Source organism: Heptranchias perlo, chromosome 21, assembly GCF_035084215.1.
Source record: "Heptranchias perlo isolate sHepPer1 chromosome 21, sHepPer1.hap1, whole genome shotgun sequence".
NCBI classification, from domain to species: Eukaryota; Metazoa; Chordata; class Chondrichthyes; order Hexanchiformes; family Hexanchidae; genus Heptranchias; species Heptranchias perlo.
In genome coordinates, this window is record NC_090345.1 from 11,912,183 (window position 1) to 11,939,807 (window position 27,625).

Here is a 27,625-nt window from a genome sequence, read left to right on the forward strand (position 1 = left end):
TGGCGGCAATTCAACCTGCAAGAGAAGTGGCAGAGCCCGTGCTCAGCTCATCGGTTTGGCAGGGTGGCCTGTCACTCAGATCTACTGGCCAGTATTAGCCGCAGGCTGATGGAATCCCTCAGGGTGGCAGAGACGTTTTATTTCTTGGAGGGGGGTGAGCTTTTGGTTTCGCGTGATGGTCGTCTCAGCCCTGGGCAATGTAGGGATTGCCCACTATTGGTACCCAGACAACAAGCAGCTCACAAAGCATTGAGGCGACCTGTAGAACAGACCAGCCACAAATTAAACCTGCAACCCCAGCATCAGAGGGGCAGCCTATACCCTACCTGCATGAATTGTTCATTTCCACCAACTGGCCTTCATGGCATTCTACAACCACAACGACTTGCATTTATATAACTCCTTTAACATAGTAAAACATCCCAAGGCATTTGACAGGAGAGTTATCAAACAAAATTTGACACCGAGCTGCATTGTATCATAGTAGGTAGAGCACAGGAGGAGGCCAATTGGCCCATCGGCCTGTGCCAGCTCTTTGAAAAAGCCACTCAATTAGTCCCATTCCCCGGCTCTTTCCCCACAGCCCTGTAAATTTATTCCCTTCAGGAATTTATCCAGTTCCCTTTTGAAAGTTACTATTGAATCTGCTTCCATCGCCCTTTCAGGCAGTGCATTCCGGATCATTTCATCTCGCTGTGTAAAAAAATGTTTCCTCATGTCGCCTCTGGCTCTTTTGCCGATCAGCTTAAATCTGTGTCCTCTGATTACTGACCCATCTGCCACTGGAAACAGTTTCCCCTTATTTGCTCTAACAAACTGTTCATGATTTTGAACACTTCTATGAAATCTCCTCTTAACCTTCTCTGTTCTAAGGGGAACATAAGGAGATATTAAGCAAGTGACCAAAAGCTTGGTCAAAGAGGTAGGTTTTAAGGAGCGTCTTAAAGGAGGAGAGAGAGGTAGAGAGGCAGAGAGGTTCGGGGAGGGAATTTCAGAGCTTGGGGCCGAGGCAGCTGAAGGCACGGCCACCAATAGTGGAACGATGAAAATCAGGGATATGCAAGAGACCAGAATTGGAGGAGCGCAGAGATCTCGGAGGGTTGTAGGGATGGAGGAGGTTACAGAGAGAGGGCGCGGCGAGGCCATGGAGGGATTTGAAATCAAGGATGAGAATTTTAAAATCGAGATTATGTGTATTACTCTCTGGATATCGGTGTCGATGCCTACCTGTTGACTGTCTTCTGCCTTGGGGCTTGAGCAGAGATGACACGCGTCCTAAGCTGCTCTCACTGTCCACTCACAGCGACCACTACAGATTTCAGATGCAAATTGAAGAATGGGAGTGTTAGAGAAAAATCCCAGCATGCATTCTCAATCTCCAAATTCTCCAGTGCAACTCAAACACTTTCCGTCAACAGCTTCAAGAAACAGATTTGTTTGATATTTTCCTTGCAGCCTCTGTTCCTTTTGTTAAGAGTACTGCACCAGCTTGGTTCCTTTGGAGTGCTTATTTATTTGCAGCAATGGGGCACTGAAGGGGAACCTTGGTCTTTCCTTGATTTCTTTAAGCTGTCAAACAAAGTCATTTATTACACATTTCCCAGTACTGCTTAAAAGCTGCAGTCAAGTAATTCTGCGAGAACTGTCAAAGCCATAACCAGTAACACTGGGAAATGTCTCCTGGGGCTTGTCTTGCATGTGTAAGATTTATGATATGAGATATGCAGTGAAGTGCTGATGGTTTGCGAATCTGAGCCCCTGGGGGTAAGTTTTACTTTTCTTTACCAAAGCTTTTCAATAAAAGGAACTCAACAGCAAAGTGATTATTGAATGCAAGCATATGTGAGTTTCCAGGATGAAAACAGCCATCGAGCTGACATTTCAAACACAAAACATGGTCCAACCCTTAATTCAACTACTGTTTAATATTAAGTGGCAATGATTAAGTGGTAAAAATTGTGGACATTCATAAAGGAGATCATTTGGGCTGTCTCTAACAATTGCCTTTTCTAACGATGAATAAATCTATTACGAATAATTATTCACATAAGCTGGCCTTCCTACATGACTGTTCAACAGTTCAGCAGATAATGTTGCCCTGAAGCCTAAGCTAGGAATAATTAATATTTCAGTGTTGCATTTGTCCCTTTACTGGTGGAAGATTCAAGCAGTAGACTCACAGTCAAAACACGGGCACTTTAAAGGTGGATATCAATGCTAAACCCAATCCTGTTCTTGCCCGATATGCACACACACACATTCCAGATTGCTGGATTCTGATTAGAGGTGGGAGTTTGGCCGATTTTTCAGCTCCCTAGCTCAGGGCTGCTCGCCTGCTACTGTCACCATTGTTGTAAACTGGGTAGCCAGGTGTTGAAGGATAGAATACTAGAGCCTGGTCTTCAGTTGCTTCCAAGCCTTTATTCACAGACATCTGCATTACCCACACCCTAGGTAAGATCTCTTATAAATGGATACAAGAGAGTCACCAATTGAGACACACCACCTGAATACAATTAACTCTAATTGCTGGAAATCATATGGATACAATTGACCACCGTGGCTGAGATCAGCAAAGTTCAAACAGAGCAGGGAATTAATCTGGGACCATCTTTTTCTGTGATTCTGTGCCATTCAGAGCAGTGCAGTTACCAACTGTGCCATCAAGGATCAATCCACTGCAGTTTATAGACCTGTCAGTGCAGGTGGGATTGGTAACATAATGATGTTAGCAGCTAGGGGCAGTGCTGCTTTTTGCTTGTAACTTGAGACCGCAGTTCCTCTTCTCTGCATCTTTTATTTTGTACAATTTCCATTCCTAATTTTTTTAATTCTATAATTTCGACAACCTCCCGTTTTTTAGGAATGCAACTTTTCAAAGGAATCGTTGAAGCTGTGCGAAACCAGGGGACCCTGTGATTAGTATTGAAGTCTCTGGAAGACGTTGTGAAACAATTCTTTGTACATTGGATTCCACCAATTCCATGGAACTTTAGGGACTCCATGAGAAAAACATACTGTGTGGGAAATGTACAGCCGTGCAGTGCCCCATTGTGGAGACCCAACCTATTCAGTGTCTGGAGGCTGGGTTCTGCAGTTTCTTCCTATTCCCCAAAGATGTATCAAGCTAAATGTTATTATCTCTTTAATTTTAAATCCTATATTGTAGATCATAGTTGCCTTCGTAGTCTTAGCAGCTCAGTAACGATCTTGTTTCACGTGTCTTGCTAACCCTCATAGTTTTTAAGAACCTCTGCCAAATTTGGAGCATTGCTTTTCACTTGGAGACCAGAGCTTCCAAAAGAGACAACATTCAAAACATGTTCTCATTAAAACAAAAAAAAGTATGATATTCAAAGTACATCAATGCTTCTTTCTTTAAACTGCTCCAAAAGATCCCACAAAAAGCAATTCAATAATAACCAGATAATCTGTTTTTAATGATGTTGGTTGAGGGATAAATAATGGCCAGGACACCATTGAGGGAACCTCTTGGGGAGGGTTTAAACTAAAGTGGCAGGGGGTTGGGAACCTGAGCAGGGAGAGAGAGGAAAGCGGAACAGGAAGGGACAGAAGGTATGGAGTAATAGGTAAAGTGTTAAAAAAGGAAAAAGCAGGAACTAAGCGTCACAAAACAGATTTGAAAGTTCTTTATCTGAATGCACGTAGCATTCGTAATAAAATGGACGAGTTAACGGCACAAATAACTACGTATGGGTATGATCTTGTGGCCATTACAGAAACATGGCTGCAGGTTGACAACGACTGGGAATTAAATATGCCAGGGTATTTAACAATCAGGAAGGACAGGCAGGAAGGAAGGGGAGGTGGGGTGGCTATGTTAATAAAGGAAGGAATCACTGTAATACAGAGAAATGATATTGGGGCAAAGCATCAAGATAATGAAACAGTTTGGGTGGAGATAAGGAATAATAAGGGAAAAAAAACATTAGTGGGCGTAGTATATAGGCCTCCTAATAGTTGCAACTCTGCTGGAAGAAGTATTAATCAGGAGATAGTCGGGGCATGTAATAAGGGAACAGCCATAATTATGGGGGATTTTAATTATCATATTAACTGGACAAATCAAATTGGGCAGAGCAGCCTTGAGGACGAGTTCATTGAGTGCATCAGGGATGGATTTCTTGAGCAGTATGTAACTGATCCTACAAGGGGGCAGGCAACCTTGGACCTGGTCCTGTGTAATGAGTCAGGATTAATTAATAATGTCCTAGTTAAGGATCCCCTTGGAACGAGCGACCACAACATGGTTGAATTCCATATCCAATTAGAGGGTGAGAAGGTTGGTTCTCAAACAAGCGTACTGAGCTTGAATAAAGGAGACTATGATGGTATGAGAGCGGAATTGATTAAAGTGGACTGGGAAAATAGATTAAAGGGTAAGACGGTACATGAGCAGTGGTGTTCATTTAGGGAGTTATTTTACAACTTTCAAAATAAATATATTCCACTGAGGAAAAAAGGGTGTAAAAGAAATGACAGCCACCCGTGGCTAAGTAAAGAAATCAAGGATAGTATCCGACTAAAAACAAGGACATATAAGGTAGCCAAACTTAGTGGGAGGATAGAAGATTGGGAATTCTTCAAAAGACAGCAAAAAGTAACTAAAGGATTGATTAAGAAAGGGAAGTTAGATTATGAAAAGAAATTAGCAAAAAATATAAAAACAGATAGCAAGAGTTTCTATAGTTATATAAAAAGGAAAAGGGTGGCTAAGGCAAACATAGGTCCCTTAGAGGATAAGACCGGGAAATTAATGGTGGGAAACATGGAGATGGCAAAAATGCTGAACAAATATTTTGTTTCAGTCTTTACAGTAGAGGACACTAAGAATATCCCAACACTGGACAAACAGGGGACTCTCGGGGGGGAGGAGCTAAATACGATTAAAATCACTCAAGAGATGGTACTCAGTAAAATAATGGGACTCAAGGCGGATAAATCCCCTGGACCTGATGGCTTCCATCCTAGGGTCTTGAGGGAAGTGGCAGTAGGGATTGTGGATGCTTTGGTGATAGTTTTCCAAAATTCCCTGGACTCAGGAGAGGTCCCGGCAGATTGGAAAACTGCTAATGTAACACCGTTATTTAAAAAGGGTAGTAGGCAGAAGGCTGGAAATTATAGGCCAGTTAGCTTAACATCTGTGGTGGGTAAAATTTTGGAGTCTATTATTAAGGAGACAGTAACGGAACATTTAGATAAGCATAATTTAATAGGACAAAGTCAGCATGGCTTTATGAAGGGGAAGTCATGTCTGACAAATTTGCTTGAGTTCTTCGAGGATATAACGTATAGGGTGGATAAAGGGGAACCAGTGGACGTAGTGTATTTAGACTTCCAGAAGGCATTCGACAAGGTGCCACATAAAAGATTATTACTTAAGATAAAAAATCACGGGATTGGGGGTAATATTCTGGCATGGGTGGAGGATTGGTTATCAAACAGGAAGCAGAGAGTTGGGATAAATGGTTCATTTTCGGACTGGCAACCAGTAACCAGTGGTGTTCCACAGGGGTCGGTGCTGGGTCCCCAACTCTTTACAATCTATATTAACGATTTGGAGGAGGGGACCGAGTGCAACATATCAAAATTTGCAGATGATACAAAGATGGGAGGGAAAGTAGAGAGTGAGGAGGACATAAAAAACCTGCAAGGGGATATAGACAGGCTGGGTGAGTGGGCGGAGATTTGGCAGATGCAATATAATATTGGAAAATGTGAGGTTATGCACTTTGGCAGGAAAAATCAGAGAGCAAGTTATTTTCTTAATGGCGAGAGACTGGAAAGTACTGCAGTACAAAGGGATCTGGGGGTCCTAGTGCAAGAAAATCAAAAAGTTGGTATGCAGGTGCAGCAGGTGATCAAGAAAGCCAACGGAATGTTGGCTTTTATTGCTAGGGGGATAGAATATAAAAACAAGGAGGTATTGCTGCAGTTATATAAGGTATTGGTGAGACCGCACCTGGAATACTGCATACAGTTTTGGTCTCCATACTTAAGAAAAGACATACTTGCTCTCGAGGCAGTACAAAGAAGGTTCACTCAGTTAATCCCGGGGATGAGGGGGCGGACATATGAGGAGAGGTTGAGTAGATTGGGACTCTACTCATTGGAGTTCAGAAGAATGAGAGGCGATCTTATTGAAACATATAAGATTGTGAAGGGTCTTGATCGGGTGGATGCAGTAAGGATGTTCCCAAAGATGGGTGAAACTAGAACTAGGGGGCATAATCTTAGAATAAGGGGCTGCTCTTTCAAAACTGAGATGAGGAGAAACTTCTTCACTCAGAGGGTGGTAGGTCTGTGGAATTTGCTGCCCCAGGAAGCTGTGGAAGCTACATCATTAGATAAATTTAAAACAGAAATAGACAGTTTCCTAGAAGTAAAGGGAATTAGGGGTTATGGGGAGCGGGCAGGAAATTGGACATGAAGCTGAGTTCGGATCGGTCAATGCCCTGTGGGTGGCGGAGAGGTCCCAGGGGCTATGTGGCCGGGTCCTGCTCCGACTTCTTGTGTTCTTTAGATTTGTGGTTGGGAACAGATCAGCCATGATCTTATTGAATGGCGGAGCAGGCTCGAGGGGCCGATTGGCCTACTCCTGCTCCAATTTCTTATGTTCTTATGTTCTTATGTTCAAATGTAATATTTCCAAGCTTGCTGACTATACAAAACTAGGTGGGATTGTGAGATGTGAGGAGGATGCAAAGAGGCTTCACAGCGATTTAGACAAGTTGAGTGAGTGGGCAAATACATGGCAGATTCAGTATAATGTGGATAAATGTGAAGTTATCCACTTTGGAAGGAAAAACAGAAAGGCAGAGTATTATTTAAATGGTGATAGATTGGGAAATGTTGATTTGACACCTTTGATTGGTGTGATCGTGTCCCAGCCTAATATAAGATATGCGATTTGAGAACCTTTCACTCACTCACCTGACGAAGGAGATAATCTCCGAAAGCTTGTGATTTTCAAATAAAACTGTTGGACTATAACCTGGTGTTGTAAGATTCCTTACAGATGTACAAAGGGACCTGGGTGTCCTTGTACACCAGTCACTGAAAGCAAACATGCAGGTGCAGCAAGCAGTTAGGAAGGCAAATGGTATGTTGGCCTTCATTGCCAGAGGATTTGAGTACAGGAGCAAGGATGTCTTACTGTAATTATACAGGGCCTTGGTGAGACCACACCTGGAGTATTGTGTGCAGTTTTGGTCTCCTTACCTAAGAAAGGATATACGTGCCACAGAGGGAGTGCAGCGAAGGTTCACTAGACTGATTCCTGGGATGGCAGGACTGTCGTATGAGGAGAGATTGGGTCGACTCGGTCTGTATTCACTCGAGTTTAGAAGAATGAGAGCAGTTCTCATTGAAACGTATAAAATTCTGACAGGGCTAGACAGACTGGAAGCAGGGAGGATGTTTCCCCTGGCTGGGGGTCCAGAACAAGGGGTTACAGTCTCAAGATACGGGGTAGGACATTTAGGACTGAGATGAGGAGAAATTTCTTCACCCAGAGGGTGGTGAACCTGTGGAATTCTCTACCACAGAAGGCTGTGGAGGCTTGGTCACTGATTATATTTAAGAAGCAGCTGGATAGATTTCTAGACTCAAAAGGTATCAAGGGGTACGGAGAGAGAGCGGGAAAATTGTATTGAGATAGAGGATCAGCCATGATCATGGTAAATGGTGGACCAGGCTCGAAGGGCCGAATGCCCTACTTCTGCTCCTATTTTCTATGTTTCTATGAGAACTCCCCAGCTCCTCGTCAAATGCTGTTATGGGATCTTTAACGTCCATCTGAGAGGGCAGATGGGGCCTCGGTTTGACGTCGGTTTAAAAACTGCACCTCCGATAGTGCAGCACTCCCTCAACAGTGCACTGGAGTGTCAGCCTAGAGTTTGCGCTCAAGACACTGGAGTGGTCCTTGAACCCACGACCTTCTGACTCAGAGGTGAGCGTGCTACCCACTGTGCCAGAGCTAAGTAAAAGAGTTGGAAGTGGGGGCAATGGGCAGGGTGTAATCTACTGGTAATCCCGCCAGTTCTACCACGTATGCCCGCGAAATGCAGGTATATAACCACACCGGCACCTGATGCTGGCAGTTTTCTTGTAAATGTTGGTTTTCCCGTGGGAAAGCGGCAAATTGAAAAGTTGGCTTTGCTTTAAATGTTATTTTTAAATGTTAAAGCTCTTGGGCTGGCAATTATGCTGTGGCAAGGCGGTGTGGAGAATCCCACCAACCCCAACAGAGCGGGTACCCCAGCTGTGGCGAAAATGGCGCGAGCACCCGACCAAAATATGCTAATGATGTGAACCCCGGAACTCCAGATGGGGGTCAGTGCCAATCCATGAGGCAGAGGGAGGTTCTGCTCTATCCATTAACTGGTTCTGGGTGGCTGCCCCCGGAATTTCCAGACCATGATCAATGTGGCCATAGGGCAGGTTCAGGAAGCTCAGATTATTCTCTGTTAAAAGACGTTGGTGGGTGGATAAGTATGATTAAATAAAGCAAGGCTTGCATTTGTATTGCACCTTATCACATCTCTCAGAAACCTCTCAAAGGGCTTAACATTGCTTGAGGGGAGCATGGGATGAGACTGATACACCAAAGGCATAGTTGAGGTTCACACATGATATACAATCTACCCTATTCTGCACTAAGACCCACTTGCCGATTATTTTCAACCTTCCCAATCTACATTGACTCCGTGACCCCAATGTATTAAATTGTAAACCCTCATCCTCGTCTTCAGCTCTCACCCCTCTCTATCTCTGCAACCTCCTCGAGTCTTGTATCTCCTCCAGTACCTTTAGATCTCCCAACTAGCCATTTATGCATTGCCTCCTCCCTTCGCCCTACCATTGATGGTAGAGCCCTCAGGCGCCTTGACCCTATTCTCTGGAAATCCCTCTCTAAGCCCCTCCATTTCTCCACCTCTAAAACCTATTTCAAAATGTCTCCTTTGGAGCAAGCTGACTCACTTTTCCTAATCTCTCCCTCCATGGCTCAATGCCCATTCTATCTACTCATGTTGTGAAATGCTTTGAGATGTTTTGTACATTTAATCTCCACTATTCAATCCTGGCCCTGGCATGCGCCATTCCTCCTCACCTCAATCCTTATAGCGCATTGTGACAGACCCTTGATTTAGGAAAGATTAGAGAGGCTCCAGCTTAGGGCTATTGTAACATATCACTGTCTGCCATACTAATCCTGAGGATTAGCCCAATACAGAATGAGCTAGACTGGCCCAAATGTTCTTTTCTTGATCCCTATTTCTTGATCATTGAAGTGTCATGAACAGGTGCAGAAAATAATCAAGAAGGCTAATGGAATGCTGGCCTTTATATCTAGAGGACTAGAGTACAAGGGGGCAGAAGTTTTGCTGCAGCTATACAAAACCCCGGTTAGACCGCACCTGGAGTACTGTGAGCAGTTCTGGGCACCGCACCTTCGGAAGGACATATTGGCCTTGGAGGGAGTGCAGCGTAGGTTTACTGGAATGATACCCGGACTTCAAGGGTTAAGTTACGAGGAGAGATTACACAAATTGGGGTTGTATTCTTTAGAGTTTAGAAGGTTAAGGGGTGATCTGATCGAAGTTTATAAGATATTAAGGGGAACGGATAGGGTGGATAGAGAGAAACTATTTCCGCTGGTTGGGGATTTTAGGAGTAGGGGGCACGGTCTAAAAATTAGAGCCAGGCCTTTCAGGAGTGAGATTAGAAAACATTTCTACACACAAAGGGTGGTAGAAGTTTGGAACTCTCTCCCGCAAACGGCAATTGATACTAGCTCAATTGCTAAATTTAAATGTGAGATAGATAGCTTTTTGGCAACCAAAGGTATTAAGGGATATGGGCCAAAGGCAGGTATATGGAGCTAGATCACAGATCAGTCATGATTTTATCAAATGGCGGAGCAGGCACAAGGGGCTGAATGGCCTACTCCTGATCCTATGTTCCTATGTTCCTATCTGGTCGGACTTCATTCTCGACACTGTCATCCCTGACACTGAAAACAATCCCAAACAAAAGGTCTACAAAAATAGAAAACAATCTCCTATGTCAAAATACCAGGATTTGACTTTAAGAGACATTGGATTTATCTGCTTGTTAGTCAGCGTCTTGATGGTAAGGAAAGATTTTGCAACCCCCTAAAACTCATGGAGGTAAATTTTAACGTCAAGCCGGGAAGAGAGCGATGGAGGGGGTGGAATTTCCGGACGGGAAGTCCGGAAGTATGGGTAACCCAGGCGTCCTTACGATTTTGACGTAAGGATGTCTTTCAATTTTTTTCAGTAGGTTTCCCGCCTGACAGCCAGCCAGATTGACAGGCTGGCTGTCAGTCGGACGGGAGAGCATCCAGGGAGTGGATGCCAGCAGGTAAATCTTAGATTGGGGGGTGGGTGCTCATTGGGGGGGTCATCGGGGTCAGCCATCAGGGGCTTAATCATGGAGGGGTGGGTGGGGGGGGTCGGAGATCGTGGGGGGGTGCGGGGGTGGACATTGCGGGGTGGGGGGGGGTGTCAGCCGATCCGTGCATGGGATCGCGGTAGGTAGGTTTGTTGGGCCTGGAGGAACCTGCTTCTCCTGGCCCACGAGCAGTGTAACAAAGACATTTGCCTGTTGGTCCGGGCCTTCCCGCCTCCTCTTATGTGGCATGAAGCATAAGGCCCGGGAAAGCCGGCCCCCAGGAGTTAAAAATAAAAATACTGTTAAAATGGAGTCCCGCAACCTCCTTCAAAGATTTTACTGACCGACCTGTCCCCTGAGAGCGGGTTGGTCACCTGCCCCTTGACCCGTTAAAACTGGAAGTGGGCGGGTTGGTGGCAAGTTGGGGTTGGGTTTTACTATTTTTTACAATCTTTACCTTCCCACCTGCCCCCAACCCACCCGTTCTCGAAAACAGGGTGCAGTCGACATGAATGAATTGATGATAAAAATCCAGAAGCATCATTAAATAAATTGGACTGGCACTGACTTCACATGCATAGTCTGATGCCTGTTGTCCCTCTGATCATTATGTATTCTCTCTGTGTGAAAGCAAGGCTCATGTCATCTTCCAGCAATCCAAAAGGAGATGTAATAAGCAGTATGGTACCACTCAGAGGGAAGAAAATATTTCTGTGATGCTTGCAACTACTGACAAAACAAAAATGTTCTCATCAAAAAACAGAGTGCTAGCCTGGGTAATAACCTTAGCCCAAATTAAGGAGGAGCTTGCTGTGACACCCTGTCACCCTGTCATTGACTCCAGCGCTTGTTTATAATGGGATATTTTTTAAAATATTTGAACAAACTCAAACATTAATTTCTCTCAGACTAGTTTATGTCGAGGAGCGATCTATCCTGATGTACTGCCCACGCATTACTGAGTATACAGTTACAGACAAAACCCAATAGCTAGGTGACCTCCACACTTACATAGGAACATAACAACAGGTGTGGGCCATTTAGCCCCTCAAGCCTGTTCCGCCATTCACTGAGACCATGGGTGATCTGTGACCTAACCCCATATACCCACCTTAGCCCCATATACCTTTGGTTAACAAAAATTGATCAATCTCAGATTTAAAATTAACAATTGAGCTAGCATCAACTGCCGTTTGCGGAAGAGAGTTCTAAACTTCTACCACCCTTTGTGTGTAGAAGTGTTTCCTAACTTCACTCCTGAAAGTCCCGCCTCTAATTTTCAGGCTATGTCCCCTAGTCCTCGACTCCCCAACCAGCGGAAATAGTTTCTCTCTCTCTACCCTATCAGTTCCCCTTAATATCTTGAAAACTTTGATCAAATCACCCCTTAATCTTCTAAATTCCAGGGAATACAACCCTAGTTTGTGTAATCTCTCCTCGTAATTTAACCCTTAGAGTCCAGGTATCATCCTCATAAATCTACGCTGCACTCCCTCCAAGGATAATATATCCTTTATAAGGTGCAGTGCTCAGAACTGAACACATTACTCCAGGTATGGTCTAACCAGGGTTTTGTATAGCTGTAGCACAACTTCTACCCCCTTGTATTCTAGTCCTCTATGACATGGAGGAAATTGTATGTCTGCTCCTTTACTGCTGGAGAAATAGCTGCAATTTTAACATTTCCTGGTGAATGTAGTTTCTCTTAACCTTTTTTGTTTGCCTTGGGGATGTTTTCTTGTGAGCCATATTCCCATGTGGAGAATCTAGGGTTGCCTAATTATTGATGCCGCAGAAAGAGTCAGCACGTGAAGATGAGGGTTTGTTCTTTCAAAATATGTGTGGTATTGTCTTTCACAGTAAAGAGCGTGAGTAGGGAATTCAACAGGCATGGGGCACAATCATAAGGGAACAGAGCTAACTGACCATTACGTCAACTTTTGATGATGTCATATGAATTGTATTGTTGTTTCCAGTTGTGTGACAAGTCCTTGAAGTGACCCTTCTTTTGACAAGTGCATTCATAGCACTTTGAGTCGACTTGCAAGGATTTGTGTGAAGCTACGCAGTTGTATCTGTTTCCATTCATAATTGCTTGATCCTAATGTGACTCATAATGGCTGTAATGACAGTTTAAACAGAGATTAATGTCTTTCAGTGAGTGTAACAACTACGTAACCGCACTTCCCTTCAGCGTATCACCTCGCGTCACTTTGAAATCGAAGAAAACTGAATAAAGTTAAAAGTCCCAGTCAGATAGTCATTGCCTTTAGAAATAGTGATAAATTATTCACTTCACTAGTACCAGAAGCATTGATTTTCCTCTGCAGGAGCAATGGCTAATGATAGTCTGCATTGAGAGATATGGGGAGATGAGCACAAATGGGGTTGTCAGATATCAAGACAAAGATGTCCTAACTTTATTTATTTCACTTGTTGTTTTCATTCCTTCTCCCCTAGGTCAGTAATGGGTTTGGACAAGGACCCAGACCTTGTGCACATTGAAGCAAGGAACGCAGACGGACGTGAGTGGTTTAATTAAACAGTGAATGAATGTGCATGATTGGTTAGAACGCATGCCAGCAAAGTTCCTAGGCTGCCAAATGTGTAATGGTGAAGTTCACCAATACAGCATCAATCTCTCTGGATTTTCAGTCGGATTGCACCACAAATGGATTGCTTGTAACTGGCCTTTGACCTTTACAAAGGCGGAGCCTGAATTTGGATCAGTACAAAGGTTGCCTTGCATGACACCATCTGTCAATATTTGGTGTTCTGTGTTAGATCTTCTTTTGCTTTGGCTAATTAGTCATCATGTTGGCCAATTTCATTTTTCCAGCAAGAGTCTAGATGACAGCTATTTCTGGACATAAAGTCTCGGATGTTTATGGAGCACTGTATTCAATACGGCTGGAGCCTTTTCACTGCTAGAGGATGCAATTAGTGTTCAAACGTTTTCATCTCTCTGTAATGTCAGTCAGGTATTAATGCAACAAGCTTCAAACGTTGGTTTTAAAGCTGATTTTCTGGTAGGCATTATTTAGGTATGTTTCTTGCATTTTTAAAATTCCCTTTCTTGAACCATGTCTGCTATAACCACCTGAGCAGTTCCGCTTGGTCTCAGATCCCTGCCAGTATAGATAGGTAGATGGATAGAAAGAGAAATGTACGTAGGACCCCAATTGTAATTTTAGGATGGAATTAGTCGAGGGCACTCGGTGCACGCTCCGACCAGTCTTACTAACAATAGAGCCAAAGAGGCCCCGAAAAGGTAAATTTTAAATTTTTATTGCTCCATGGCCACACCCCTCCCTATTTTGTTACCTCCTCCAGTGCTCCCCGCCCCTCCACCCCCCCACCGATCTCTCTCTTTCTCTGACTCCAGCCTATTGTGCATCCTCCCCTCCCTTAAACCCACCATTGATGGCCGTGCCTTCAGCTTCCTAGACTCCGCTCTCTGGTATTGAGGTAAGGATCTAAAGTAAAGAACTGGAATAATTAAACTGGGTTTAAAAAGCGTGAGATTTTCCACTAGCATCCATTTGACTGGGGTAAACAACTCCCTGACCTGGTGACGCCACAGAACGCAAGGTTGATGACTGGTCGGTGAGTAATACATTTTTTTTGTTCTCTAAGCTAGGAGAGTGGTTTAAACTAGTAACTAGGAACCTATAACTTGCTAATACTTTACTAAATTAATAATTTAAACTAGATAAATTAATTAGTATTTTTTAAAAAAACAAAAAATAAACCAAGTGAAGTAATTGCATAAAAACTTTAATTAAGTAAATAAATAAAACAAGTTTAGACAGGGATGGTGTGCTGTAACTGCAGCATGTGGGAGTTTGTGGAGAGCAGCGTGATCCACATCTGCAGTAAGTGTCTGCAACTCGAGGAACTTCAGCTCAGAGCCGTTGAGCTGGAGTTCGAGGTGCGGACATTGCGATTCATCAGGGAGGGGGAGAGTTACCTGGACACTTTGACCCAGGAGGCAGTCACATCCCTTAGGTTAGGTAATGGTTTAGATTTGGTTAGTGGTCAGTGACAGGAGGATGTGACTGCGAGTCAGGCAGGTAAGGGGACCCCAGATGCAGTGATGGAGGAGCCTCAGCCTCTGCCCTTGTCCAACAGGTACGAGGTACTTGCTACCTGTTGGATGAGAACAAAGACTGCACGGAGAATGGGCAAATTGACCACGGCACTGTGGTACAGGAGGCCATTCAAGTAGGGGGAGTAAAAAGGAATGAGGTAGTGGTTAGGGATAGTATATTCAGGAGGATAAATACAGTTCTCTGCAGCCGCGAGCGGGAGTCCCGACGGCTGTGTTGCTTGCCCAGTGCGAGGGTTAAGGACAACTCCTAGCGGCTGGAGAAGCACTTGGAGCAGGAGGGGGAGGATCCAGTTGTCGTGGTCCACGTAGGAACCAACAACACAAGTAGAACTAGGAATGAGGTTCTGCTGAGGGAGTTTGAGGAGCTCGGCTCCAAATTAAAAAGCAGAACCTCAAAGGTAATAATCTCTGGATTACTACCTGAGCCACGCGCGAATTGGCATAGGGTCAAACAGATTACAGGGTTAAATGCATGGCTGAAAGAGTGGTGCGGGAGACAGGGGTTTCAATTCATGGGGCACTGGCATCAGGACTGGGGAAAGAGGGAGCTGTTCCGTTGGGATAGCCTCCACTTAAACCAGGCTGGGACCAGTGTCCTGGTGAATCGAATAACTAGGGCAGTAAATAGGGCTTTGGACTAATAAGGGGAAGGTTGGTGGGGGGTGGGTGTTCAGGTATAGTTAAATTTATCAGACTAAAGAGAAAAGTCAAGGCTGTAGAGCAGCGTAGTGATTTGGGTAAAAACAAGAAGAGTGTGTCAGGAAGGGACAAAGAGTTTAACAGAGGTAGTTGGGCATTAACGTACATTCAAAGAAATAGTTCATAATTTTCAACGAATATTCATTCCCTTGAGAAATAAAAATTCCACGGGAAAAGTGATCCAACCGTGGCTAACTAGAGAAGTTAAGGATAGTATTAGATTAAAAGAAGAGGCTTACAATGTTGCCAAAAAGAGTAGTAAGCCTGAGGATTGGGAGGGTTTTAGAAATCACCAAAGGATGACCAAGAAATTGATAAAGAGGGAGAAATAGAATATGAGAGTAAACTAACAAGAAAAATAAAAACAGATTGTAAGAGCTTCTACAAGTGTGTAAAAAGGAAGAGATTAGTGAAAGTAAGTGTGGGTCCCTTAGAGGCAGAGACAGGAGAAATTATAATGGGGAAAGAGGAAATGGCAGAGACATTAAACAAATATTTTGTATCTGTCTTCACAGTAGAAGACACAAAAAACATATCGGAAATAGTGGGGAACCAAGGGTCTAATGAGAGTGAGGAACTTAAAGTAATTAAGATTAATAAACAAGAAGTATTGGAGAAATTAATGGGACTAAAAACCAACAAATCCTCTGGACCTGATGGCCTACATCCTAGGGTTTTGAAAGAGGTGGCTGCAGAGATAGTGGATGCATTGGTTTTGATCTTCCAGAATTCCCTAGATTCTAAAACAATCCCCATGGATTGGAAGGTAGAGAATGTAACCCCGCTATTCAAGAAAGGAGGGAGAGAGAAAACAGGGAACTACAGGCCAGTTAGCCTGACATCAGTAGTAGGGAAAATGATAGAATCTATTATTAGGAACGTGGTAACAGGGCACTTAGAAAATCATAATATGATTAGGCAGTGTCAACATGGTTTTATGAAAGGGAAATTGTGTTTGACAAATCTATTAAGAGTTTTTTGAGGGTGTAACTAGCAGGGTTGATAAGGGGAAACCAGTCGATGTAGCATATTTGAATTTTCAAAAGGCATTCGAAGGTGCCACAAAATCTTGTTACACAAGATTGTGGGATTGGGGGTAATACATTAGCAGAGAGTAGTGATAAACAGATCATTTTCGGGTTGTCAGGCTGTAACTAGTGGGGTGCTGTAAGGATCAGTGCTTGGGCCTCAGCTATTTACAATCTATATCAATGACTTAGATGAGAGGACCGAGTGTAATGTATCCAAGTTCGCTGATGATACGAAGCTAGGTGGGAAAGTAAGTTGTGAGGAAGATGCAAAGAGGCTGCAAAAGGATATAGACAGATTAAGTGATTGGGCAAGAAGGTGGCAGATGGAGTATAATGAGGGGAAATGTGAAATTATCCACTTTGGTAGGAAGAATAGAAAAGCAAAATGTTTTTTAAAAGGTGAGAGACTAAGGAATGTTGGTATTCAGAAGGATTTGGGTGTCCTTGTAAACGAATCACAGAAAGTTAACATTCTGGTACAGCAAGCGATTAGGAAAGCAAATGGTATGTTAGCCTTTTTTACAAGGGGTTTGGAGTATAAGAGAAAGGAGGTCTTGCTGCAACTGTACAGGGCTTTGGTGAGACCACACCTGGAGTACTGTGTACAGTTTTAGTCTCCTTACCTAAGGAAGGATATACTTGCCTTAAAGGGAGTGCAACAAAGGTTCACTAGATTGATTCCTGGGATGAAAAGGTTGTGCAATGAGGAGAGATTGAGTAGAATGGGCCTATACTGTCTGGACTTTAGAAGAATGAGAGGTGATCTCATTGAAACAAATAAAATTCTTAGAGGGCTTGACAGGGTAGATGCTGGGAGGCTGTTTCCCCTGGCTGGAGAGCCTAGAACTAGGAGTCATCGACTCAAGATAAGGGGTTAGCCATTTAGGACTGAGATGAGGAGAAATTTTTTCACTTCGAGGTTTGTGAATCTCAGTCATTGCATATATTCAAAACTGAGATTGATAGATTTTTGGACATTAAGGGAATCAAGGGATTATGGGGATAGGGCAGGAAAACAGCGCTGTTGTGACAAAGGGGTTACACCCAAAACCGTTAACTTATCTTGTCTCTTTACTGAGGCGGACTGACCTGCTTTCATGTATTTCCAGCATTATCTGTTTATATTTTAGATTTCCAGCACTTGCAGTTCTTTTCTATTTTTTATTCATACGGTTTCATTGATGTTCGAACCATGGAAATGTCATCCTCCCTGTTTGAATGATGGAGCTTTCGGTACAAATGGATATTGTGCGGTTTTGCTCCACTTGGAAAGTGTGAAGAAATTCTTTTGAGCTTTTCATTAGTGAGCTAAATTAGCAGGGTAGATTTGTTGCTATTGCAGATTGCACCCGGTCTGTGATAAAAGAAAAAACGGGTGTTCTCATTCCACTTTTATAGAAAGAAAGAGCTTGCATTTATATAGCGCCTTTCACCTCAGGACATCCCATGGTGCTTTACAGCCAATGAAGTACTTTTGAAGTGTAGTCACTGTTGTAATGTAGGAAACACAGCAGCCAATTTACGCACAGCAAGGTCCCACAAACAGCAATGAGAAAATGACCGGATATTCTGATTTAGTGATGTTGGTTGAGGGATATATATTGGCCAGGACACCAGGAGAACACCCCTGCTCTTCTTCGAATAGTGCCATGGGATCTTTTGTGCTTTGTCCCACTTTCGCTCTGATTTTCATTGCTTGTTCCTCCTTTCCTGCAGATGCTGAGTCATACAGGGGTTTGATTCACTCGGTACCAGAAACCTTTTGGTACTTGAGCAGTGCTCATTGGCAGGTTACTCAACCATGGGGACCGTTCCAGCCAAGCTTGATTGGCTAGCTTCCATATGCACGCACACGTCCAGCACCAGCCACTGACTAATGATTAGGAAATGAAACCCTGGCAGATTATTCTTCCTTCCCTAGTCCAGGGTTACTCAGGTCACTTATAATGTCTCATCAGTACCGCAGTTAAGTTCAGCTAATATATCACAAACCAGAGATCAATACTGAGACCATTCTGGCTCAGTGGGTAGCACTCTCGCCTCTGAGTCAGATTGTCGTGGGTTCATGTCCCACTCCAGAGACTTGATCATAAAATCTAGACTGACACTCCTAGTGCAGTACTGAGGGAGTGCTGTACTGTCGGAGGTGCCATCTTTTGGATGAGATGTTAAACCGCGGCCCCATCTGCCCTCCCACGTCAAAGATCCTATGGCACTATCTCGAAGAAGAGCAGGAGAATTCTCCACGGTATTCTGGTCAATATTTATCCCTCAACCAACATCACTAAAACAGATTATCTGGTCATTATCACACTGTTATTTGTGGGACCTTGCTGTGCGTGTTGTGTTTCCTACATTACAACAGTGACTACAGTTCAAAAGTACTTCATTGGCTATAAAGCACTGTAGTCCTGAGGTTGTGAAAGGCGCTATATAAATGCAAGTCTTTCTTTTTTTGTCCTGATCTGTTTGGCCCACTACCACACCAAGCAGTTCATTTACTCACCGAGGCATTGGTGAGCCAGATCTGTTTAATCTGCGTTCCAAAAGTATCAATGTCTAGGTACATTACTGTCTGAAAGCACGATTTCAATTGCTTAACCTCTTTAACATGGAAAGCCAATTAACACCCCTCATCTGTTTGGTTAACCCAGCTGTGCATAATCAGTGCTAAGATTCAATAGCTCTTTCTAGTTTGCACTGACCTAGGTGCACCCAGTCACTTTGGTCAAATAACACCAGTAATTAATGAACTGTGGGTCACAGTCAAGACGGTTTTACATCGCACTTGTTTAATTGGGTAGGACACTGACTATAGTGCTCCAGCTCCCCACCTTTACACTGCTTAAACCAGCCACCTTACCCCGAGACACAATCCTGTGGCCTCCCACAACCCGGGCTACCCAAAGCTAAAGCACCTTTGCTCTCAGGAAATATGGACACTGAAGTTTGTTACTCAGTTGTGATATCTTCAACTAAAATTTAAATTATTCAATTTAAATGACTTTACCAACACTTTTTGTACCATCATAAAATACCGAGGAAGCTAACTGCGTTCTGTCTGAAAATGATGGTGCACCTCAGTAATGAATTACCGAATGATTCATTGTTTTCATGCAATATTGACACAACGCATCGATGTCTCATTAGTCCATTGATTTTTGTATTATAAACGCACATGGATTAGCCAGGTCTGACCAAATAGGATCGATTTTACTGGGGAGCACACATTCGTAACATCGGTCCTAATATATTTTAACCATATAGATTATGAACTGATAATGAGGCTAGAAGATGTTTGCTGTGTTTTACTTGTTGAACCCCTGGCCATATTTCCAAAGGACATTATTTGTGGAAGGAACTATTAATGCAGATTGCATGTTCTAGCAGAGAAAGGTGACTGTAGTGGAGGCAGGCTATGTTGCACTAAATACACTTTTGAGCCAGTTTCAATGGCATAAACTTTATGAACATAAAAATATCTGGAGTAAGAAAAGGCCATTAAGACAGCTCCACCCAGAGTCCACATTTGATTGCTACACCATGGACTCCCCCACCCCCACCTGTTGATCCCCTAAATTTGAGTAACACTAAGTTCCTTCCCTGCCTCCCCTGACAAAAAGTCAAGTAGTACTCTTAATAGCTCTGTAATCCTTAATTCCCCTTCTCAACAGATGTCCATCCATCTCCCTTTTATAGCTGTCAATTGACTCCAAAACAACTCCCTCCTCTGGGACTCTGTTCCACATGCCCACTATCCTGTAGGGGAGGGGAAGATTTTTCTAATCTTGAACCTTGCTTGAGGTTTGGGAATTTTGTATTCGTCGCCTCTAGTCCTTTGCTTATTGCCCAAGTTAAATAGCTTGCCTACTTTAACCTTATTCCTATCTCTCATTATTTTAAAGATCTTCCCTTTCTCCATGAAAATAAGTTGAGTCACTTGAAACTTGCGTCACAACTTAAGTCCCCTAAGGCCTGGAATCTTCCCTCTCACTCCTTCCTGAATCCTTTGTCGTGCTTCATCATTGATTTGTACGATGTCAGTATAACTTGTTGTGACTTGTAATCCAATGCCCTCCAGATTCATCTCATATCCTGTTTGATTTGATAACTGCTTCAGACTGACGAGATGTTTTCAGTGTATGATCAATGTTGCCGGTGTTTATGCTGCACACGAGTCTCCTCCTACTCCTCTTCATCTAACCCTATCAGCATATCCTTCTATGCCTTGCTCCCTCACGTATTTATCTAGCTTCCCCTTAAATACACCTATGCTATTCGCCTCAAGTACTCCTTGTGGTATCGAGTTCCACATTCTAACCACTCTCTGGGTAAATAAGTTTCTCCTGAATTCCCGACTGGTTTTATTGGTGACTATTTTATGTTTATGGCTCTTAGTTCTGGTCTCCCCTGCAAGTGGAAACATCTTCTCTATGTCTATCAAACCCTTTCATAATCTTAAAGCCATCTATTAGGTCACCCCTCAGCCTTTTCTTTTCCAGAGAAAAGAGCTCCAGCCTGTTCAATCTTTCCTGATAGGTATAGCCTCTCAGTTCTGGTATCATCCTTGTAAATCTTTTCTGCACCTTATCCAGTGCCTCTATATCCTTTTTATAATATGGAGACCAATGGTACCACATGAGGTACACGAATGCAGTCAAACTGCAGTTTTAAAACTAATGGGGGTGATTTTTCTTGGGGCCTCTCCCATTCCGCCATTATATCTGAAGCAGAAACCCTGCACCTCCTGGCCCCACAAAGATAAGTAAAAAAACGTATCTTGAATGGTGCCTTCTGCTCCTGATACTCTTCTGACTTGACGGAAGAGTATCAGGAGCTGTAGAAGCTTCCCCACTTACGTCAGAGTTAAAATAGCGATACCTGATCTGGGAGTGCTCAGTGATAACAACCTCTACCGTGATATCTTCTTTGACTAGACAAGCCATTGCTAGCAGTTTCTCAGTGGGATGAGAGTCCAGTCGAGGGTCTTGACTGCAATTGGTGCACAAATAAAGTGGGGAAGAAGCCCACACATTGGGTCAATTTTCACCTTCACCGCATGGGCAGTTATTTGGCAGAGTGGATTGCTCACCCAGTAGAGAACCTGTCCAATTTTCATTACATTGACTTCAGGAGAACGTAAATCGGGCAGGTTCTATAACGGGCGGATGATCCTCTCCGCTAGATTATCGCCCCATGTGTTGGAGATGAAAATTTACCCCATTCTGCTTGGGTAGACCCCCTGCTTATGCACAATGGCTGCAGTTGAGTATAATGTTCCCCTACAATGTTTAATGTTTGCTGGGTGGGCATCGATATATGGTGTTAGATCAACAACAATAATTTGCACTCATACAGTGCCTTTAACGTGATAAAACGTCCAAAAGCGCTTCATTGGAAGCTCGGTGTCACCGAGCCACATAAGGAGATATTAGGACAGGTGGTAGGTTTTAAAGAGTGTCTTAAAGGAGGAGGGAGAGGTGGAGAGGCGGGGAGGTTTAGAGAAGGAATTCAGGAGCTTAGGGAGCGATGACAATCAGGGACGCACAAGAGGCTAGAATTGAAGGAGCGCAGAGATGTCAGAGGGTTGTAAGGCTGGATTAATAGGTAGGTCAGGTGTTGAAACCTGCTACCGTAATGACAGTAGATGGTACTACCTGCAGCTGGTGTACCCTCCACCACTGGCACACCATGGCTGCAGAGTGTACTATCTACAGAAGGTACTGCAGCAACTCGCCAAGCTTCTTCGGCAAGACCTCCCAAACACGCGACCTCCACCATCTAGAAGGATGAGGGCAGCAAGTGCATGGAAACACCATCACCTCCAAGTTCCCCTCCAAGCCACACAGCATCCCAACTTGGACATGTATTGCCATTCCTTCATCGTTGCTGGAACTCCCTACCTAACTTAATAATGAAAGGTTATCACATGAGTGTCTATAAACAACTAGTGGTTATCAACTGCTGTGTAGTGCCTGGCTGGGACTCTGAATCAATTAAATTTAGCATCACATAAGGGATTAAGAATTCCTTTGGTCACTATATTGAGGACATTGTAAATGAGTTTGTGAAGATATCCTCTGTTTGATACTTCAGGCGTGATCAGACACATATTCTTTTGGAGGAATTCTCACCCTGTAAGTTTACTATTTATAAAGAAAATTTCAAGGAACAGACTTGCATTCTTGTGAACCAAAGAGGAGGAATATGACATGGTTATCAGTGAATACTAATGGGTGACATTGAATTCCAATTGCGTGTTTAAATGTAGGTTATGAGGGGATTATTTTTAATGCTTTTGTTATTTTTGAGGTTCATGAACGATATTTTCATATGATTACATTTATTTGAGTGCTTCACTGTTGATGCGATTTTGTTGGTTTTTTTTAGCTTATTAAAATTCTCTGGCTCAAATGGAGATAATGACAGCAGTGATACCAAGCCCCTTGGTGAAAATAGTTCCCTGAGAACATGGTATCACAATGGAGCTATCAGACTGTTCCTGTTCTTCAATAAATATTCTCCACTTTCTTTTTTCCTTTTCTTTTTACAGATGCTCAATATATCACCTGTAGAATTCAGAATTGTTCAGAAGCAACAAGCAGCAAGCCCTTTCCAGGCTATATAGACCACAATTCCTTGGTGGTCCAGGATGACTATGTGTTTGCTCAGGTAAAATGGTTGATTTCCTCTTCATTGTTCCTACAGTTACAGACCCTAAAGCAGCATCAACTCTAAAGTCACAAAAAGCACTCATACAACAGTCCAGAGCCACACTCAAAGCTGAGGCCTGTTTCTGTTGGGAGCCTTAGGGAAGGCAGAAGGTTCTCCACAAAAATAATTTGGCACATTTGTAATTCCATTGAAAATATCAAGGTCTAGACAAAAATTTCCAGTTTTGAAAGGCCTCAGCGACTGGGGGACCTCTTTAAACGATTTGGACTGAGCTGTTAAATCCTGCTTTCTCTTGAGCTGTGTATCATTTTAGCTTCACTGATGAATGGTTGATTAGGTGGATGTTCTAAAGTGCATGCATTCAGTTAGGTAGCTGTGACTTGAACCTGGAATCAATCTTGTTGAAGATTGTGGCATCTTTTGTGTGCCGAAAAATATAAAAGCCTCAGCAAGAAATCTTATTTCAAGAATACCACAGAATAAAGAATGTTTTATAGCTGTATACATTTTTACATGAAAGAAAGACACGCGTTTATATATTGAATTAGTGGTTATTCTGTTGTTGGTTAATCTGTTGCTGGTGGTGTTGGGTGGAGCATTGTTGCCGAGGAATCTCCCTGCGCATCATCGAATAATGCCATGGTTACTTGAATGTCCACCTGAACCACCAAACAGGTCCTCGGTTTAAAGTCTCAGGTAAACAGTGGCACCTTCAACAACACTGCATACAGTTTTGGTCTCCATACTTAAGAAAAGACATACTTGCTCTCGAGGCAGTACAAAGAAGGTTCACTCGGTTAATCCCGGGGATGAGGGGGCGGACATATGAGGAGAGGTTGAGTAGATTGGGACTCTACTCATTGGAGTTCAGAAGAATGAGAGGCGATCTTATTGAAACATATAAGATTGTGAAGGGTCTTGATCGGGTGGATGCAGTAAGGATGTTCCCAAAGATGGGTGAAACTAGAACTAGGGGGCATAATCTTAGAATAAGGGGCTGCTCTTTCAAAACTGAGATGAGGAGAAACTTCTTCACTCAGAGGGTGGTCGGTCTGTGGAATTTGCTGCCCCAGGAAGCTGTGGAAGCTACATCATTAGATAAATTTAAAACAGAAATAGACAGTTTCCTAGAAGTAAAGGGAATTAGGGGTTATGGGGAGCGGGCAGGAAATTGGACATGAAGCTGAGTTCGGATCGGTCAATGCCCTGTGGGTGGCGGAGAGGGCCCAGGGGCTATGTGGCCGGGTCCTGCTCCGACTTCTTGTGTTCTTTAGATTTGTGGTTGGGATCAGATCAGCCATGATCTTATTGAATGGCGGAGCAGGCTCGAGGGGCCGATTGGCCTACTCCTGCTCCAATTTCTTATGTTCTTATGTTCTTAATACAACGCTCCCTCAGTACTGCACTGTCAGCCTAGACTATATAGCACTCCCTCAGTACTGCACTGTCAGCCTAGACTATATAGCACTCCCTCAGTACTGTACTGTCAGCCTAGACTATATAGCACTCCCTCAGTACTGCATTGTCAGCCTAGACTATATAGCACTCCCTCAGTACTGCACTGTCAGCCTAGACTATATAGCACTCCCTCAGTACTGTACTGTCAGCCTAGACTATATAGCACTCCCTCAGTACTGTACTATCAGCCTAGACTATATCGCACTCCCTCAGTACTGTACTGTCAGCCTAGACTATATCGCACTCCCTCAGTACTGTACTATCAGCCTAGACTATATCGCACTCCCTCAGTACTGTACTGTCAGCCTAGACTATATCGCACTCCCTCAGTACTGTACTGTCAGCCTAGACTATATAGCACTCCCTCAGTATCGCACTGTTAGCCTAGACTATATAGCACTCCCTCAGTACTGAACTATCAGCCTAGACTATATAGCACTCCCTCAGTATCGCACTGTTAGCCTAGACTATATAGCACTCCCTCAGTATCGCACTGTTAGCCTAGACTATATCGCACTCCCTCAGTATCACACTGTTAGCCTAGACTATATCGCACTCCCTCAGTATCGCACTGTTAGCCTAGACTATATCGCACTCCCTCAGTATCGCACTGTTAGCCTAGACTATATAGCACTCCCTCAGTATCGCAATGTTAGCCTGGACTATATAGCACTCCCTCAGTATCGCACTGTTAGCCTAGACTATATCAAACTCCCTCAGTATCGCACTGTTAGCCTAGACTATATCGCACTCCCTCAGTATCGCACTGTTAGCCTGGACTATATAGCACTCCCTCAGTATCGCACTGTTAGCCTGGACTATATAGCACTCCCTCAGTATCGCAATGTTAGCCTGGACTATATAGCACTCTCTCAGTATCGCACTGTTAGCCTGGACTATATAAAACTCCCTCAGTATCGCACTGTTAGCCTGGACTATATAGCTCTCCCTCAGTATCGCAATGTTAGCCTGGACTATATCGCACTCCCTCAGTATCGCACTGTTAGCCTAGACTATATCAAACTCCCTCAGTATCGCACTGTTAGCCTAGACTATATCGCACTCCCTCAGTACTGTACTATCAGCCTAGACTATATAGCACTCCCTCAGTACTGTACTATCAGCCTAGACTATATAAAACTCCCTCAGTACTGTACTATCAGCCTAGACTATGTGCTTAGTCCTGCAGTGGGGGCTTGAAGCCACAATCCTCTAATTCAGAGGTGAGATAGCTACCCACTGAGCCAAGCTGACAATGTGTGATATTAAAATATATGAATTTTTAAGAACAGAGAATGACCTGGCTTGTCCATTTTTGATGCATCTCAGCCCCCCAAGTCTAATTCCAACTTTGAATCAACCTTTAGAAATTTTCCCCAAATCTACTTTACTCATCTTCAGTGAGAGAAAAAAGTAGTTTAAAGAGGCAGTGCCACAACAACACTTTACCTGGAGTGTTAAATAGAGGAAGGGTATGGTCAGCAATGCTATGACATCACATTACTCGCCCTCAAATAATGCATTACATTATCTTAGTTTGAGAAAGCACAAGAAAAGGAAGCTGGTCTTGTGTCTGTAACAGTGCAGACGAGCCGTCTTGCCAACTTGGGGTGGAGTTATTGAGTGGGCTGTTCCAGGATCTTCCAGGAACTGAGCTTGCCGAAAACAGAGACTGCCAGGAGTGCACAGCAGGTCAAAAAAAAGCTAAGTTAACGTTTACCACTTATCAGAGTTCACCTATGCTCTCTTTCGAATGCTGATCGACCTGCTGTCCGTTTCGAATTTCTGTGTTTTTCAGAACATAAGTACATAGGAATGCACAGGATTGAGAGAACATTGATGTGCCAAAGTTTGAAAAACGTTACACACCAATATATATCTCTCATATCGTTCAATCACCTGTATACCCCCTCTTGAGTTTGCGGGCATTACTCCAGCATAGTAAGGTAGTTATGCCCCTTTAAAAGGTCATTCAACACTCCGAATAAATCGTATGTCCATTCATTTGTAAATATGAGTAGACGGCTTTAAGAACTCCCTGCAGTACTCTTAAGAATACTGTACTGTATCCGAGGTGCGTTAGCACACAGGATGTTTTCAGATCAACTCTGCCAAATTCATTCGACACAATATAAATGCAGTTCTTTCCTCTGAGGAGTGAATAGGATTTTTCAACAGACGGCTAGTTCTTTACTGAATGTGCCCCAGTGAGGGTTGCCTCTTTACCCTGCTGCTATTTGCTCAAAGAAATTGGTACAAATGGAATTATTCTGAAAAGGAAATTCCTGTGAACTGATTTTCTCAACAGTGGACTAACCTAAAGACCCCAAATTCCCGCTCTGTCGGTCTGTGTGCACACGCGTGCTTCTGCAGTTGGGCACTTCCCAATTTGCGTCCATTCAGAATGATTTAATTTCCCCATTAGTGACAGTGCCACTGAAGATGTCCATTTTTGATTTTATTGAAAATAGTATGTATTGGATGACTGTGGTTACAAGCCTCACTCCAGGACCAGAGCGCGTACTCTGACACTTTACTGCAGTACTGAGGGAGCGCTACATTGTTGGAGGTGCAGGCTTTTTGGATGCAATGTTAAACCAAGGCCTCAATTGGAAGATGTAAAAGATCCCATGGTACGGTTGAAAGAACAGGGACATTCTCCCCGGTGTCCTGGCTAACATTTATCCCTCAACCAACATCACCAAAACAGATTGGGGTGGAATTTCAACTGGGCCCGTTTTTGGTCCCAGAATCGGAAGTGTACACCTCAACCAGGAGACCCGAGGCCAGCCTGAAATTGACTCGGGCCTCATTTCAATAAGTATGGCAAGTTGCCGACGCCTGCCGCACCTCCACAGACTATAAAATGGCCCAACGCAACATCGGGTCGGATGTCTTTTCGGAGTCCTTTGGGCGTGAGATGCTTTCCCCAAAATTAGCCCTCGTGCCCATTTTATGCCCATAAAACAGGTGCTACGAGGTTCAATATCTACCCCATAACAGGCCTTTTATCTCCGTTGCTGTCTGTAGGTCCTTGCTGTGCACAAGTTGGCTACAAAACAAGTGATTCATTGGCTGTGCAGCACTTTGAGATATCCTTAGGATATGCAAAGCAATATATAAATGTAAGCTCTTTCTCTCGACTGGTGCATTGGCAGATGTCGTGTAGGAGCAGATGCCATGTAGGCTGTGTGTGGGTGGGACAAGTTCCATG

At 43.6% G+C, this 27,625-nt stretch overlaps 1 protein-coding gene across 2 annotated transcripts in view; it reads left to right on the forward strand.

Moving 5' to 3' along the window:
- The window catches only part of LOC137339976 (VPS10 domain-containing receptor SorCS1-like), a 462,228-nt gene that overhangs the window by 266,846 nt on the left and 167,757 nt on the right, over positions 1–27,625 (forward strand). For both annotated transcript variants that reach the window (XM_068002094.1, XM_068002095.1), the window contains exons 5-6: positions 12,898–12,962; positions 22,832–22,950. In XM_068002094.1, coding sequence (XP_067858195.1) covers positions 12,898–12,962; positions 22,832–22,950 — 184 coding nt within the window. The remainder of the gene's footprint in view (positions 1–12,897; positions 12,963–22,831; positions 22,951–27,625) is intronic.